This window comes from Mesoplodon bidens, assembly GCF_964165515.1.
Source record: "Mesoplodon bidens genome assembly, chromosome: 9".
Taxonomy (NCBI): domain Eukaryota; kingdom Metazoa; phylum Chordata; class Mammalia; order Artiodactyla; family Ziphiidae; genus Mesoplodon; species Mesoplodon bidens.
The window spans coordinates 83,539,894-83,557,537 of record NC_138166.1 but is presented as its reverse complement, the minus strand read 5'-3'; the positions used below and the strand labels follow the sequence as shown (position 1 = coordinate 83,557,537).

Sequence of the window (17,644 nt, the reverse complement as noted above, 5' to 3'; positions counted from 1 at the left end):
TGGCTCTTATGGTAGTTCTATTTTTAGTTTTTTGAGGAACCTCCATACTGTTCTCCATAGTGGCTGTATCAGTTTACATTCCCACGAACAGTGCAAGGGGGTTCCCTTTTCTCCACACCGTCTCCAGCATTTATTGTTTGTAGATTTTTTGATGATGGCCATTCTGACTGGTGTGAGGTGATACCTTATTGTAGTCTTGATTTGCATTTCTCTAATGATTAGTGATGTTGAGCATTCTTTCATGTATTTGTTGGCAGTCTGTACACACACAGTTTCTTAAAAATGTTTCTGAATGAATAGCTGCTTGTAGCACCTCCAAAGGGGCAGTTGGATGTCTCAGATTTGTCTTTTTGTATGAATTTCATTTTTTTGCTGCTTCTCTCTAACATATCCATGGATGATTGAAAATAAACAATATTATTCAGCCTCCTATGATGCTCTGTTTTCAGTCTTTCCAATCTTTTTTAAAAAGCAGTCTTTATGAGATAAGTTTTTATTACCCTCCTTTTATGCTTTGAACAACTTGAGTACAGAAAAGGAGAGGCACTTTTTGACACAATAAGCCTTTCATGAAGTGGTCACTAAGTGACATTTTAAACCAAAAATCTGTTTTAGAGTAGTCACAAGACATGCAGTGTAGTAGCATAGTGTTTTAATTTTCAATTTGAAATTGGTAAAGAATTCCCTGGTGGTCCAGTGGTTAGAACTCTGTGCTTTCACTGCAGAGGGCCCCGGGTTCAGTCCCTGGTTGGGAAATTAAGATCCCACAAGCCGCACACCGTGGCTGGGGGAAAAAAAATCTACTTCAGTTGAAAACAGAAAATGTAGTAACTAAAATTATGCCATATAAAGTAGCATCCAGGGAGTTTCCCTGGTGACGCAGTGGTTGAAAGTCCGCCTGCCGATGCAGGGGACACGGGTTCGTGCCCCAGTCCGGGAAGATCCCACATGCCGCAGAGCGGCTGGGCTCGTGAGCCATGACCCGTGAGCCTGCGCATCCAGAGCCTGTGCTCCACAATGGGAGAGGCCAAAACAGTGAGAGGCCCACGTACCGCAAAATAAATAAATAAATAAAAAATAAAGTAGCATCCCAAACTGTACAGTCCCTAAGAAAATTAACAAAAAAATGAAATTGGTAAGGAACAGAATTTGCCTGGTTTGTTTCAAAACCACTTTGAATAATATACGTTTTGAAAAACTATTATCCTTACTTCCCTCTTCCCCATACTTATTCATCTTAGAGTCTTTTAGTATAGTTATAATGATCCTGGTGACAATAGATTTGGTATAACGGTATAATTTGGACATGGTTCAGCCCATGCTATGAGTTAGCATCTTTTCTCTTTCTCTGGTATTTGTATAAAACAGCCATTTTCTGAAGAATCTACCTTCATTAAACTTTTTTTCCACCAAAATTCTTGGAAACAGCCTACAGCCATGGTTTTGTTTTATGGGATAGGCAGATATCACTGATGTCTTCCAAGTGTTTTAAAAGAAAAAATTATTTTGAGACAGATCTTAAAGGAAGCCTATTTAACAGTGGACTACTCTGAATACTTAGTAGTTTTCTTTGTCCACCTCTAGTAACCAAAATTAGGAGACAATGCAGAAACCAATGGAAGGGAAGACCATCTCTTTATAGGGCTAATTAATTGTGCTACTCATTTGTTCTAAGTTTGTAATTTAAATTATAAGAAGGGGACTACTTTCACAGAGACCATCTGTGGGTTAGAGGTTATCTCAAAAGTTGCGTAGTTCAGTCTGTACACTGAAAAGGAAAGATGAAAAGAAAAAAAAGTATAAATCAGCTGGAATCGATGGCATTGCAGTGTTTGGTTTATGACATATCCTTGAGAATTTTCTTATTCTTAATATCTCGGGAAGGTCGTGGGTCCTGGAGTATCAGCTTTAGACTTCTTTCCTAGTAATTTTTCTCTTTGGAGTTTCTTGATTCTTGAGCCTAGTTCTAAAACCTAGAGTCTTTGTTTTTGCTCTAGTAATGCAGTCATTGATTTGATTTACCTGAAAATCTAGACATCTTTTAATGTTTCTGCTCTCATCCTCCAGTCAAGTGACTCTTAAAACATAAACATGTGGGCCTCCCTGGTGGCGCAGTGGTTGAGAGTCCGCCTGCCGATGTAGGGGACACGGGTTCGTGCCCCGGTCCGGGAAGATCCCACATGCCGCGGAGCGGCTGGGCCCGTGAGCCATGGCCGCTGAGCCTGCGCGTCCAGAGCCTGTGCTCCGCAACGGGAGAGGCCACAGCAGTGTGAGGCCCGTGTACCGCAAAAAAAAAAAAACAACAACAAAAAACCCCATAAACATGTTTTTGAAAGGCAAGCCGTCTAGAAAATAGAAAATGTTCGTGTATAACTTCTTTGGGGCCAGTTAGTTCAGTGAACATAGGAATACTGTATACTTTGCATTGCTGGAAAATGGGAGTGTGTAAGTAAATGATAAAAACCAAAGGCCTTTCAACTGAATAGTATACCACTCTGGCTATATTGTCTAATATGATTGCCATTACCCACATGGCTATTGTGGCTGTTTAAATTTAAGTTAATTAAAATGAAGTTAAAATCCATTCCTTAGTTGCACTGCCACATTCCAAGTCTTGGACGGTGCAAATATAGTCATTTCATGTCCTTGTTGTATTGGAGCTTATGAATGAGAATTTGTGACGGTATTTCTGTTGGCGTGATAGTCTGTTATCTGGTGGCATTCATTTGTATTTGGATTAGTTTATTTCTCATGTTCCCAGGCCTTGGACCAGAGTCAATGGTTTGAAACAGGATATAAAATGATGTGGATACTGCTACATTTTCTAAGTTGCCATTTTAACCATTTTTAGGCGTGCAGTTCAGTGGCATTAAGTACATTCATGTTGTGCAATCATCACCACCCCCCATCTCTAGAACTTTTTTGTCTTCCCAAACTAAAACTCTGTACCTATTAAAGAATAATTCTCCATCCCCTCCTCTCTTCAGCCCCTGGTAACCACCATTCTACTTTTTTTTCCCTCTAGGAATTTGACTACTCCAATTACCTTATGAGTAGAATGATAGGATATTTGTCCTTTTTGTGTCTGGCTTATTTCACTTAGCATAATATCTTCAAGGTTCATCATGTTGTAGACTATGTCAGAATTTCATTCCTTTTTAAAAATTATGGTGAAATACACATAGCATACAATTTACCACTTGAACCGTTTTTAAGTGTGTAGCTCAGTGGCTTTAAGTACATTCCCATTGTTGTGCAACCATCATCACCATGCATCTCCAGAACTTTTTTCGTCTCGTAAAAATGAAAATCTGTACCCGTTAAACACAGTTAACTAACTCCCCATTTCTCTCTCCCTACAGCCCCTGGCAACCACCATTCTGCTTTTTGTCTCCATGAACTTGACTACTCTAGGTACCTCATATAAGTAGAATCATACAGTATTTGTCCTTTTGTGACTGGCTTTTTTCACCTAACATAATGTCCTCAGGGTTCATCCATGTTGTAGAATGTGTCAGAATGTCATCCCTTTTTAAGGCTGAATAACACTGTGTGTACCACATTTTGTTTACCTATTCATCTGTTGATACACACTTGGGTAGCTTCCACGTTTTGGCTATTGTGAATACTGTTATGAGCCCAGGTGTACAAATATCTGTTGGAGTCCCTGCTTTCAGTTCTTTTGAGTATATCACCAGAAGGGGACTTGCTGGATCATATGGTAATTCTATGTTTTTTTTTGAGGAACTGACATACTATTTTCTAGATTTTACAGAATTTTAAGCTCTTGTTTTTGTTTTTTTGTTTTGGCCGAGCTATGTGGCATGCGGGATCTTAGTCCCCGACCTGGCTCGAATCTGTGCCTCCCACAGTGGAAGCGCGGAGTCTTAACCAGTGGACCGCCAGAGAAGTCCCATAAGCTCTGTTGAACTTAAAAACATTTAATTCTTAGAAAGTTGCGCTTGCTCAGATTACCTCTCCTGTGTTTCCCTAGCTTGTACCCTGGTACTGAAATATTACCAGAGAGTGTTGTACTGTTATGTAGGTGAAGTTCCAGAGAGAAGCTTTATTTCTCTTTCCTGGAAGTTCACAGTACTGCTAACGGGGATAATTTTGTAGTGTTTGGCATGCAGGACCCCTTGAAAGTACCGATTTAATTTTCCTCTTTCTGGTTAGACTTCCCAAAATGAAAATATTATGAAATTTGTATTTTTTTTCTTTTGGTAAGCAATTTTCTGTTAACGGAGTTTACATTATATTTTTTACTTTTTTTTTCAAGCCCACTGCACTCTTCAGTTTTTCTCCGTCTTAAGTGTTTACTTGTATTTTCTGTCTCAGCCATAGTTAATACCATTTATACAGATGGCCCTAAAGCAGAAGAATACACTTAGAACTAGTCTTAAAAAGGTACATGTTTTTACATAAGCACTCAGAGTTTTCTAACACTATAATGCACTTTTTATTAAACCTTAAGCCAGACCGCTCATATTTCTATACAATTAAGAAGCTTGAATCTTCAGCATTGTGTTAGTGTATGCTTAGTATGTCTGATAGTGCTCTCATTCTTCAGGTTTTCATCAGAAACTCAGGAGACCCCAGCGTGCAGTGCTGTAGTCATTTGGTCTTACTGATTCCTTTCATTGAGATCAAGATAGAGTAATGCATATGGGCACTACCATCTTCCAACATTGTCTTGAAGATAAGAGTGTTTGAGTATTTCTCCTGGAATTTGAATAGCTTATGATGTTTTTTGTTGTTTTTACAAATTATTTTCAATATATTCACGTATACATTAAAATATAATACAGATCGTCAGGGTAAGGGGTCGTGGGTGGGGATGTGCATGAGTCTGTGCGCTGACAGCACCGCCAAGGAGGAGACCCAGGCTTGAGAATGGGGTCAGGGCTGGCCAGGGTCACAGAAGGGAAGGTCTCAAGGGCCTAAACCTTTGCATGAGATGGCCTCTCCCAACAGCTCACAACCAGGGACTGCTTGTTGTAGATGGAGCTCATTTTTGTGGCTTTCAGTTGAAATCTGCAGGTTTGAATTCCCCAGGGTGATGTGTCATCAGTAGCACAGCCCTGACAGTGGGGTGGGGAGAGAGGGCCCACGGGATTTCTTCTCCCCAGAGTCTCTCCTACCAGCTTGCCCGCCCTCCCACCCTGGCCCTGAAGGTCACTCTAATTCAGTGACCTGTTTGGGTCTGTAAACAGCCCCAAACTTCTGCATGTACTTCTTAATGTACTCCTTGGTTTTGCGTTTCACATTCTCATTGCACTCCAGGTCCTCGGGGTTCTTACAGTACTTCAGCTCCTTATTCATAACGCCGTGAGTCAGCTTGCGAGCTAGGTGTTTGAAATCTTCAGTTGTGGTAATTCTTCCCACTTTGCAGTCAGGTTTCCAGTAAGGGTTCAGGCACTGGACGATGAACTGGGACATCTCTTTTCTGAATACTTGTTTGCTTTTCTTAGCCAGCTCACTGGAGGTGTGTGCTTCTGCTGTCTTAGGCTTTTTTGAGGTCTTCGTGGGATTTTCATCATACGTTGGGGTTCCCAGGCCCATCTCAGCTTCATGCTCAAGGCTGGCATCATCTCCTGGGCTTTCCCAAGTAGGAGGATCCCACTGAATCTGCCTTGGGATCACATGGTAGTAGTAAATCTTCCCTTCTGGGCCTCGGGCTGTCTTCCAGTTGGGAGGTAAGACAATGGTGTTTGGTTTGGGAGGAGGTGGGGATGGTAAATCCAGGAGATTATTTGTCACAACCATTTCAGGTGGCTGTAAGGGCTGAGGCTGCCCTGGTACAACTATTGTAGTCATGGCTGTGGCTGGCTGTACCACCACTCCTTGTGGGTGAGTTGTGAAAAGCTGTTGTCCCTGGATGTACTGAAGACTTGGCTGGGCATAACTCTGTACAATTGGTGGAGTTGTCTGTGAATAGGGTGATGTCACACCACAGACAGTTGGACAAGCCTGTCCTTGATAATCTATGGTTCCTTGAGACTGTGCAGGAGAGTACTGCTGCTGTACACTCACGGACTGTTGGTTTGAATCCCAAACCCCATAATTCTGTCCCTGGACCGGGCCTGGGGCTGGCACTGGCAAGACGGTGACTCTGGAGTCTTGGTGTACCACACCATCACTTTGGGCCACATACTGTGAACTGGAAACTTCCACAGGGGCTGCCACATGTGGCACCACTGGCACAGGTGGAGGGGCAGCAAGGGATTCTGTAGAACGTCCCAGCAAGGGCTGAGAATGATCATAAGGAGCAGGAGAACACACAGGATCCATGCTGGGTGTGGGGAGGAGCACCTTTCCAGCATTAGGATTGCTGGGATCCACATAGGCCTGCATGGGATAACCTGGTGGGTAGCCAGCAAAGGGGTGATGAGGGGCATTGTAGCCAAGAGAGTCATAGGGCAGTGGAGACGTCCTTCCCAGGTTCTGCATCTGCTGCTGTTGTTGTTGAGCCTCCCGCTGAGCTACCTCCTGCTCAAACAACTTTCGACGCTCCTCTGTAGAAAGTTTATTGCGATCTTTAATTCGTACTTTCTTTTTGGAAGTTGGTGTATCATATCTGTCACCTGGCCTTTTTGTTCCCCGCTCATAGGGAGAAGGTGGTGGTGAGAGGGAGCCCCTTCGTTGCCTTTTCTCTTTCTTTTGAGTTTGTTTGTCTGGGTCTCTCTTTCTTGACCTGTTAGGAGTCTTTGGGGCAACTGTTTGATCTCTGAAGCCAACAGCATCCCTTCCTCGTTCAGTTATTGTGCTCTCCTTTTCAGTTTGACTTTTCTTTGGAATTCGATATACCTCCTTTAGGTCTTTCCAACTGTCCAGGAGCTTGGTGGCCAAATCACTTATATCTACTGTTTTATCTGGCTGTTCCTGGCTCCTCTCACTCTCCATATCAGATACCCCCTCCTCTTCATCTTGGGATGGTGTTTGCTCAGCAATAGGTTCGTCTAGTTTTGTGCCATTGCTCTCTTTAGGCTCTATTTCAGTGTCAGCCTCTGGTTCCGATGTGGGTAGCTTAATGGCCTCCACAGCAATTTCACTATCAACTTTAGATTCAGGCAGCTGTTGTATGAGTAGCTGTTGTGACTGTAACTCTTCCTCTTCTTCTACAGGGACGTTTTCTAACTGCTCAGGGTTCTCTTTGCCATCGTTGCCTTCTAGCTTGCTGGTAGCCTCAGAGATCGCACTGTCCATGCTATTTTCACTTATAATTTTAAGTCTGCGAAACATTCGCTTCTTGGGGGTGTCTGTGTCAGCTTCTATGCTCAGCTTGGTGGAAGGATCAGGTGTGTGGAGTGGTATGTGAGCACGTGATGTATTCTCGCTAGAATACCCATCTCCTTCACTCAGCTGAGGGACAGCAGTCTTGGTTTGAGACCAACGTTGAATAATAGGAAGTACTTTGCTGTCCGCCAACATATTTTTAGTAGGAATGGGTAGATGTTCCAAAGTCTTTATAATCTCTTCCTGAAGCTTCTGGTTACTTTCCCGGCCATCACCTAGTTCTGCCATCCAGATCCACAGCAAAGACAGCCCATGATGTTCCAGAAAGGACTTCAGGCAAGACTGTGAATGTGTGTTCTGTATGAGCTTGAGACAGGTAAGTTTCTGTTCCAAAGTTTCAATTGTAACCATTAGCCAGGATAAGCTGAGCACCTGGCTTGTATCAGAGAGACCCTCACCATTCTTCATCAGAGCTTCTAGCTCTCCATCCACCGAATCCTTCTTCCGAGATCGTTCTTTCTTCATTTTCCCTCCTGCTGCTCTGATGCTGACTCTGTTCTCTGTTCCCAGGTAACCCCGGCAATTAGCCGACCCACAGAAACATTTCTGCACTTCTTTCTGATAGCCAAATGTTAGCTCTGAGCCTGAAGGAACCAGTTTGGTGGTAAAAAACCCAACTCTCAGTTGTCCGTTCACAATCCATTTTTGAGCCTCACAGTTTGGTTCACAGCTGTGATTCATGAACCGGGAGCAGTTTCCTTTCTGAGTGGCATCTATTATCTCATCATTCTCCAGGGCCATGAAATAGGAGTGGGTGTTTTTGTTTCGTGCATACTCCTTTACCCGGGCTTTAAACTCTTTATGATCAAGTACCTCTCCACAATATTCCAGGACAAAAGTGTTCGAAGGAAGGTCTTTAGCAGCTCTCAAGCCCCAGCCTGCCTTTTCTGTGAGTATGACTTCCACATCTGCATGCTGTTTTCTTTGAAACCGTCTATTGGAACAATAATCCCCATTTGGACACCGAGGAGAACATTCAATCATGAGGAGACGATTAAGACAATCTTCCCCACATGCTATTTCACCTTGAGCTCTTTCATCTTTAGAAAGAGGTGTACACTGACATTGCATTCGCTTAAAATCCCGATGGGATTTATTCTTCTTTCTTTCTGTTGAATAAACATTTTCTTCAATCAGATCAAAGTAACAAGGCATCTTCCCTTGTTTGGCACGTTCCTTCCACCGCTGTGGGTCCCTGAAGTCCTCCATGACACACGAAGGCCCAACCAATGCTGAGCCTAGAGGCACTGCTGTCTCTCCCTGCTCTACCTCCACTCTAACTTTCTTTCTGTCCTGAAGCTCGCCATCACGTTCAGAATCACTCTCCAATTCCTGTCTCCTGTTTTTAAGAGGCCCTCTATCTTCCATATCATTTTTTTCTAAGTTTTTCGAAAGATCTTTCTTCTCATTCACAGCCAAAGAGTCCTTAATGGAATTGCTGCTTATTTCAGGTGCTTGCACTGACACCTTGTCCTTCTGAAGGGACAGAAAAAATTTACTGGACTGACTTGAAATGTGAGATCCTCCACGTTGATCCCAATTCTCCTCCTCTTCACGGTCATCTGTTAAGGAATCTGGTACCTGCCCTTGAATTCGATCATACACAACCCCAGTTTCGGGCGGTCTGCCTGCTGATCTTGGATCCCAGTAGCCATTGCCTTGCCAGTAATTAGGTGTCCCACTGTACTGTTTGGCACTTTGCTGATACTTGTGTCCACCACAGGCTCCATAGCTGCTGTCAGGTTGCTGATATGTGGTAGTAGGCTTTTCTTGTTGAGAGAAGTCCCACCCTAGACTTCTGAGCTCTTCTGATGAAGGGAAACCATCCACTCGGGAGATCTCACAAGAAGAAAAATTTGACTCTGTTTTTCCCAGTCTACCCTCTGGCCTGATAGGGAAACTGGTCTGTTGCCGAGACTTACTTGAAACATCTTCACAATCATCAGAAGAATAAACTGGTAGCTCTTCTTGCTGCCTAGAAGTTATTTTGGCTTTCACTGCTTCCTCAGAATTTGGATGACCTAGAGGGTCAGATTTTATGTCTGTATGACTTGTACTATCAAGCCCATCACTCTGAGGATGAGCAATTTCAGACAGGTGATTATCTGTCTGTTTTTGGTTGAGCTGCGTAAAAGAAATTTCTGAATTCTTCTCTGTTGCTTTATGAAAGAAGAACTTCTCAGTTTGAGGACAGGCTGAAAAAGAATTCAGAATAATGATAGTAAAGATGATCCAAAATCTTGGAAATAGAATAGACAAAATGCAAGAAACAGTTAACAAGGACCTAGAAGAACTAAAGGTGAATCAAGCAACGATTAGAAACAGAATAAATGAAATTAAAAATACTCTAGATGGGATCAATAGCCGAATAACTGAGGCAGAAGAACGGGTAAGTGACGTGGAAGATAAAATAGTGGAAATAACTACTGCAGAGCAGAAGAAAGAAAAAAGAATGAAAAGAACTGAGGACAGTCTGAGAGACCTCTGGGACAACATTAAACGCACCAACATTGGAATTACAGGGGTTCCAGAAGAAGAAGAGAAAAAGAAAGGACTGAGAAAATATTTGAAGAGATTATACTTGGAAACTTCCCTAATATGGGACAGGAAATAGTCAAGTCAAGTCCAGGAGGCACAGAGAGTCCCATACAGGAGAAATCCAAGGAGAAATAGGCCAAGACACATATTAATCCAACTGTCAAAAATTGAATACAAAGAAAACATATTAAAAGCAGCAAGGGAAAAACAACAAATAACACACAAGGGAATCCCCATCAGGTTAACAGCTGACCTTTCAGCAGAAACTCTGCAAGCCAGAAGGGAGTGGCAGGACATATTTAAAGTGATGAAGGAGAAAAACCTGCAACCAAGATTACTCTACCCAGCAAGGATCTCATTCAGATTTGATGGAGAAATTAAAACGTTTACAGACAAGCAAAAGCTGAGAGAGTTCAGCACCACCAAACCAGCTTTACAACAAATGCTAAAGGAACTTCTCCAGGCAAGAAACACAACAGAAGGAAAAGACCTACAATAACGAACCCAAAACAATTAAGAAAATGGGAATAGGAAGATACATACCGGTAATTACCTTAAATGTAAATGGACTAAATGCTCCCACCAAAAGACACAGATTGGCTGAATGGATACAAAAACAAGACCCATATATATGCTGTGTACAAGAGAGCCACTTCAGACCTAGAGACACATACAGACTGAAAGTAAGGGGATGGAAAAAGATATTCCATGCAAATGGAAACCAAAAGAAAGCTGGAGTAGCAATTCTCATATCAGACAAAATAATCTTTAAAATAAAGACTACTAGAAGAGACAAAGAAGGACACTACATAATGATCCAGGGATCGATCCAAGAAGAAGATATAACAATTGCAAATATGTATGCACCCAACATAGGAGCACCTCAATACATAAGGCAGATACTAACAGCCATAAAAGGGGAAATTGGCAGTAACACATTCATAGTAGGGGACTTTAACACCCCACTTTCACCAGTGGACAGATCATCCAAAATGAAAATAAATAAGGAAACACAAGCTTTAAATGATACATTAAACAAGATGGACTTAATTGATATTTATAGGACATTCCATCCAAAAACAACAGAATACACATTTTTCTCAAGTGCTCATGGTACATTCTCCAGGATAGATCATATCTGGGGTCACAAATCAAGCCTTGGTAAATTTAAGAAAATTGAAATTGTATCAAGTATCTTTTCCGACCACAATGCTATGAGACTAGATATCAATTACAGGAAGAGATCTGTAAAAAATACAAACACATGGAGGCTAAACAATACACTACTTAATAACGAAGTGATCACTGAAGAAATCAAAGAGGAAATCAAAAAATACCTAGAAACAAATGACAATGGAGACACGACGACCCAAAACCTATGGGACGCAGCAAAAGCAGTTCTAAGAGGGAAGTTTATAGCAATACAATCCCACCTTAAGAAACAGGAAACATCTCGAATAAACAACCTAACCTTGCACCTAAAGCAATTAGAGAAAGAAGAACAAAAACACCCCAAAGTTAGCAGAAGGAAAGAAATCATAAAAGTCAGATCAGAAATAAATGAAAAAGAAATGAAGGAAACGATAGCAAAAATCAATAAAACTAAAAGCTGGTTCTTTGGGAAGATAAACAAAATTGATAAACCATTAGCCAGACTCATCAAGAAAAAAAGGGAGAAGACTCAAATCAATAGAATTAGAAATGAAAAAGGAGAAGTAACAACTGACACTGCAGAAATACAAAAGATCATGAGAGAATTTCTACAAGCAACTCTATGCCAATAAAATGGACAACCTGGAAGAAATGGACAAATTCTTAGAAATGCACAAACTGCCAAGACTGAATCAGGAAGAAATAGAAAATATGAACAGACCAATCACAAGCACTGAAATTGAAACTGTGATAAAAAAATCTTCCAACAATGAAAACCCAGGACCAGATGGCTTCACAGGCAAATTCTATCAAACATTCAGAGAAGAGCTAACACCTATCCTTCTCAAACTCTTCCAAAATATAGCAGAGGGAGGAACACTCCCAAACTCATTCTACGAGGCCACCATCACCTTGATAGCAAAACCAGACAAGGATGTCACAAAGAAAGAAAACTACAGGCCAATATCACTGATGAACATCGATGCAAAAATCCTCAACAAAATACTAGCAAAGAGAATCCAACAGCACATTAAAAGGATCATACACCATGATCAAGTGGGGTTTATTCCAGGAATGCAAGGATTCTTCAATAGACGCAAATCAATCAACGTGATATTAACCTCATATTAACAAATTGAAGGAGAAAAACCATATGATCATCTCAATAGATGCAGAGAAAGCTTTCGACAAAATTCAACACCCATTTATGATAAAAACCCTGCAGAAAGTAGGCATAGAGGGAACTTTCCTCAAGAAAATAAAGGCCATATATGACAGACACACAGCCAACATCGTCCTCAATGGTGAAAAACTGAAAGCATTTCCACTAAGATCAGGAACAAGACAAGGTTGCCCACTCTCACCACTCTTATTCAACATAGTTTTGGAAGTTTTAGCCACAGCAATCAGAGAAGAAAAGGAAATAAAAGGAATCCAAATCGGAAAAGAAGAAGTAAAGCTGTCACTGTTTGCAGATGACATGATACTATACATAGAGAATCCTAAAGATGCTACCAGAAAACTACTAGAGCTAATCAATGAATTTGGTAAAGTAGCAGGATACAAAATTCATGCACAGAAATCTCTGGCATTCCTATATACTAATGATGAAAAATCTGAAAGTGAAATCAAGAAAACACTCCCACTTACCATTGCAACAAAAAGAATAAAATATCTAGGAATAAACCTACCTAAGGAGACAAAAGACCTGTATGCAGAAAATTATAAGACACTGATGAAAGAAATTAAAGATGATACAAATAGATGGAGAGATGTACCATGTTCTTGGATTGGAAGAATCAACATTGTGAAAATGACTCTACTACCCAAAGCAATCTACAGATTCAATGCAATCCCTATCAAACTACCACTGGCATTTTTCACAGAACAGGAACAAAAAATTTCACAACTTGTATGGAAACACAAAAGACCCCGAATAGCCAAAGCAATCTTGAGAACAAAAAATGGAGCTGGAGGAATCAGGCGCCCTGACTTCAGACTATACTACAAAGCTACAGTAATCAAGACAGTCTGGTAGTGGCACAAAAACAGAAAGATAGATCAATGGAACAGGAAAGAAAGCCCAGAGATAAACCCACGCACATATGGTCACCTTATCTTTGATAAAGGATGCAGGAATGTACAGTGGAGAAAGGACAGCCTCTTCAATAAGTGGTGCTGGGAAAACTGGTCAGGGACATGTAAAAGTATGAGCTTAGATCACTCCCTATCACCATACACAAAAATAAGCTCAAAATGGATTAAAGACCTAAATGTAAGGCCAGAAACTATCAAACTCTTAGAGGAAAACATAGGGAGAACACTCTGACATAAATCACAGCAAGATCCTTTTTGACCCACCTCCTAGGGAAATGGAAATAAAGACAAAAATAAACACATGAGACCTAATGAAACTTCAAAGCTTTTGCACAGCAAAGGAAACCATAAACAAGACGAAAAGACAACCCGCAGAATGGGAGAAAATATTTGCAAATGAAGCAACTGACAAAGGATTAATCTCCAAAATTTATAAGCAGCTCATGCAGCTCAATAACAAAAAAACAACCCAATCCAAAAATGGGCAGAAGGCCTAAAGAGACATTTCTCCACAGAAGATATACAGACTTCCAACAAACACATGAAAGAATGCTCAACATCTTTAATCATTAGAGAAATGCAAATCAAGACTACAATGAGATATCATCTCACACCAGTCAGAATGGCCATCATCAGAAAGTCCAGAAACAATAAATTCTGGAGAGGGTGTGGGAAAAAGGGAACACTCTTGCACTGCTGGTGGGAATGTGAATTGATACAGCAACTATGGAGAACAGTATGGAGGTTCCTTAAAAAACTACAAATAGAACTACCATATGACCCAGCAATCCCAGCAATCCCAGCAATCCCACTACTGGGCATATACCCTGGGAAAACCATAATTCAAAAAGAGTCATGTACCAAAATGTTCATAGCAGCCCTATTTACAATAGCCCGGAGAAGGAAACAACCTAAATGTCCATCATCGGATGAATGGATAAAGAAGATGTGGCACATATATACAATGGAATATTACTCAGCCATAAAAAGAAATGAAATTGAGCTATTTGTAATGAGGTGGATAGACCTAGAGTCTGTCATGCAGAGTGAAGTAAGTCAGAAAGAGAGAAATACCGTATGCTAACACAAATATATGGAATTTAAGAAGAAAAAAAATGTCATGGAGACCCAATCTTCTGTCTTTCAGGAACTTTACTAATCATTCTTAATTCACTACCTTTTGAACAAGGAGTCTGTAAACTGAAAGAATGAGACTGTTTGATTTCCTCATTCCATTCTGTACAACAGAAAGAATTTTTAAATTGATCAGACTTAGGTGCAGATTTTGAAGGGGCAGATTTATAACGGGAAGCAGTGTTACCATGCTTGGAATATGATGACCCCCGTCGGAATCCCAGTTGATTCGTGGGAGGAGAACATCTTTTCATTGCTCCATTTTCTGAAGTCCTTTTGGATTCTCTTTCTAATTTTGAAGAACACTTTCCTCTCTTCCCCATCTAGAGAGTCTCTAAGTAAGAATGAGATGATGTGCGCCTTGAATATGTCTTCTTATACTCATCTAGTGAATCAGAACTTTCTCTTGCCCTGTTATCTGTATATGGCTGGGAATAGCGTGCCCTCTCTCTATAAGGGGAGCACCTATGGTGACGACCATCAGAGTCATAATAATGGGATTATGACAGATGAGGATGAACTAGTTCTGTCAGGTCTAGAGCGAGACGTGCTTCCCTGCGTCGGCACCTGCTTCATCGGGAGCGGCTGGAGACGGCGACGCGAGCCCCCTCCCCGCGGCAGGGCGACGGGAGGGAGGGGAGGGGAGGAGGCCGCCGGTGCGGCGGCGGCGGCGGCGGCGGCGGCGGCGGCGGCTTGGGCCGCGTCGGGGAAGGGGCGGCCCGCGTCGCTTGCTTGTTCCCTCGCTTGCTCGCTCGCTCGCTCGCTCCCTCCCTCCCTTCCTCCCTTCCTCCGGCGCCCGCCCGCCGCTCTCTCCCCCGCACACTCAGCAGCTTATGATTTAATTTTTAGCCAGGAATCTCTTTCCTCCCATAAGGGAAATAATATCTCCCTTTTAATTATCTATTCAGTTATTATGGGGATGGCTGTGAAAATGTAAATTGGCTGAACTTATCTCTATAAATGAGCTTTTTTGCTTCTAGAAAACTTGTTTATGCATACATGGGTAGTCTGGTTCTGGGAGCTTGCTTGGGGCTTTATGATTATTTTTCACTTACACTCTGCTTTTGGAGTTGGGAGTTGTTTACTCATCACTGCTGTGGTGAAGGTATTAGCTAAGTTTCACTTCACCATAGTTTCTGTATTTCAGACCATCTTGCAAGACAAATTATTTTGAAAGATAACAGTTTTAGGTAGTGATGGTTTTCTTTTGAGATCTAGAGCTTATATATTTCCTAATATCTATTCATATCATTTTCTCTCCTCGCTGTTCAAGAAAACCATCAGAAAGTAACTTGTGACAGACCTAGCAATTTATCTTAAATTTGTAAAATTTTCATAAAGGATTAGATACAAAAACGTAAGGTAGTTGACTGACAAAAAATTCCTTTCTCTTTTTCAGGTTAATAAGACTAGTTTGTTCTTTACCCGTCTCATGAAAATGACTTTTTCTTGATTTGGGAAATTCTGATTTTCTAGCTCTATACCATATTGGTACAAGGCATGTGTCTATAATGTTGCAGTGTCTGATTGACTGTTTTGTAGGGGTTCTTTTTACTGTGCTCTTGCCTGGTCTGCTCCTCCTTCCAGTATACTATAAATCTTTATTTAATAGATGTATTATTCACTAACTGAAATGTTTTTAAAAAGTACAGCAGTCGTACACATTTATTCTTACTTATCAAATTTCATTGAAATATTTGTATTTCCAGAACATAATTTTCTATTTGCCAGAGCTCTCCTGTTTTCAGTGAAGTATTTTTAAGTAATGCTGCTTAATTTGAGGAGTTTTTGTATAGGATTAACTAGCAGCTCTAATCTGCTTCTGATTCTTGGCAGCTGATGAATCCTTAGCCCCCCCCCCCGCCCCATTTGGGTGTGTACTTGCAATGTTAAGGGTCTGCTCAGTGATTTCCATTGATTAGGCAGTTTTAGAACTGTTAGTGTAGAAGTGAGTCTTGGAGCAGTCGTGACTGTTACAGGAAAAAAAGGCAAGTACTTTTAGGGTCTGCTGTGAAGTATAATGAAAGACTTAGAGCATGTTAGTGAAAGGATTGCTGGGCCATAGCCTGCTTCATATTCATCACATAGTCATGGAAATATCTTTTGAAAAGACTGATAGTAAAGGCCTGTTCTGCTACTGCTTTGTGGAATGGAAGATCGGAATTAGTTGCCTAAATGGAAAATGTTCTCTTGTTGCAGCCTCTTTGAAATGTGCTGCTAGTGGGAGCTGCAGCTTCCTCCTGCTGACTCTGAGCCCCAGGCTTCGGTTGAGATGGTCCTTTCAGAAATGTGGAGCTTAGTCCAAGCCTGGATTTCAGTGGGTAGCACCTGGCATCTGTGGCTAGAAAGTCCTATGAAGTGTAAGTGCTTTACTCTCTCCTTGTAAAGAATCCCTTTTCCTTTCTTCTTTCTGCAGCTTAGCGGAGGGGAAGAACAGTGAGCAATGTAGTGTAGTGTCTGAGGTATCAGGATTTGGTTGCATTTTCTTAATGATTCAGTGATCAAAACAGGATTACTTGTTTCTTGGATGCCAACAATTCTTAAACCCTCCTGGAATTCAAAATAAAGGGACAGATTATGACCCCTTAATGTATAGTACTGGCAGTATCATCCTGGGTAATTTTTCACTGACAGTTTACTTAGACTGTGATATTCAAGTTTCCCAGGTTTCTCTAGAGGTCAGTTTTGTATTTCGTTCTTGTTCCAAAAGACACATATTTGAAAGGAGAGGCACAGTTGACCAGTGGGTGAGGCCGCATCAAGATCAATAAGGACGCTTGAAATGAGAAGACAGTTCTTTTGTCACTTCGGTTCTACTGGACACATTTACACAAGGAGCAGTATGGGAAGTTTCCTGAGACCAATTCCTCATAGAATTGTCCTAGGAAATACATATAGCTGCCATCTATATTTTAGTTTAGTTAAAAAACAGAAAACTATGATAACATAATGAGCGTTAGAAGATGCCAAGTTTATATTTGGTTTAGTTGCCTGGGGTTAACTGCTATTCTCCTTTTTTTTTTCCTATTTCAGAAATACTGGTAATATTTTAAAGTAGGGTCATTCCAGAAAAGACTCCCATTTTGGGGAGACTTTAAGTTTCCCTTCACTGAAATTTTTCTGAGATTCTTAAATCTTCCGGTTTGGGCTAGGAAAATATGGAGATTCTTCTCATTGCTAAAGCAAAATGTATGTTTAAAACAAAACAGAACCAGGGCTCCAGCTGGGTAAGGCACGCAAAGTTCTACAAATGAGGACTCTGAATGAAAAAGGTCCTTTCAGGGCCTTTGTTTTCTTTATCTGTAAACTGGTTTGCTTGTTTTTTCTTGCCCTTTCTCTCTCTAAACATTGTGGATTCTGTTATTATAGCTTACTCCCAATCCAGTAAGTATCTCCGCTACCTAGTAAAAGAATGGGCTTCATGTTT

At 41.2% G+C, this 17,644-nt stretch overlaps 1 protein-coding gene and 1 pseudogene across 2 annotated transcripts; both read right to left on the bottom strand.

Moving 5' to 3' along the window:
* Positions 1-3,568: 3,568 nt before the first annotated feature.
* LOC308622317 (histone-lysine N-methyltransferase SETD2-like) lies at positions 3,569-9,600 on the bottom strand (the record flags this gene model as incomplete). The annotated part of the gene is made up of 1 exon (XM_081243671.1): positions 3,569-9,600. A coding segment is annotated over one exon (4,425 nt), but the record flags the coding sequence as incomplete, so codon positions are not given.
* A 4,276-nt stretch (positions 9,601-13,876) lies between these two features.
* Positions 13,877-14,711, bottom strand: LOC308622476 (histone-lysine N-methyltransferase SETD2-like; annotated as a pseudogene). Its single transcript has one exon. The product of its transcript is annotated as a histone-lysine N-methyltransferase SETD2-like (transcript).
* Between the last annotated feature and the right edge of the window lie 2,933 nt (positions 14,712-17,644).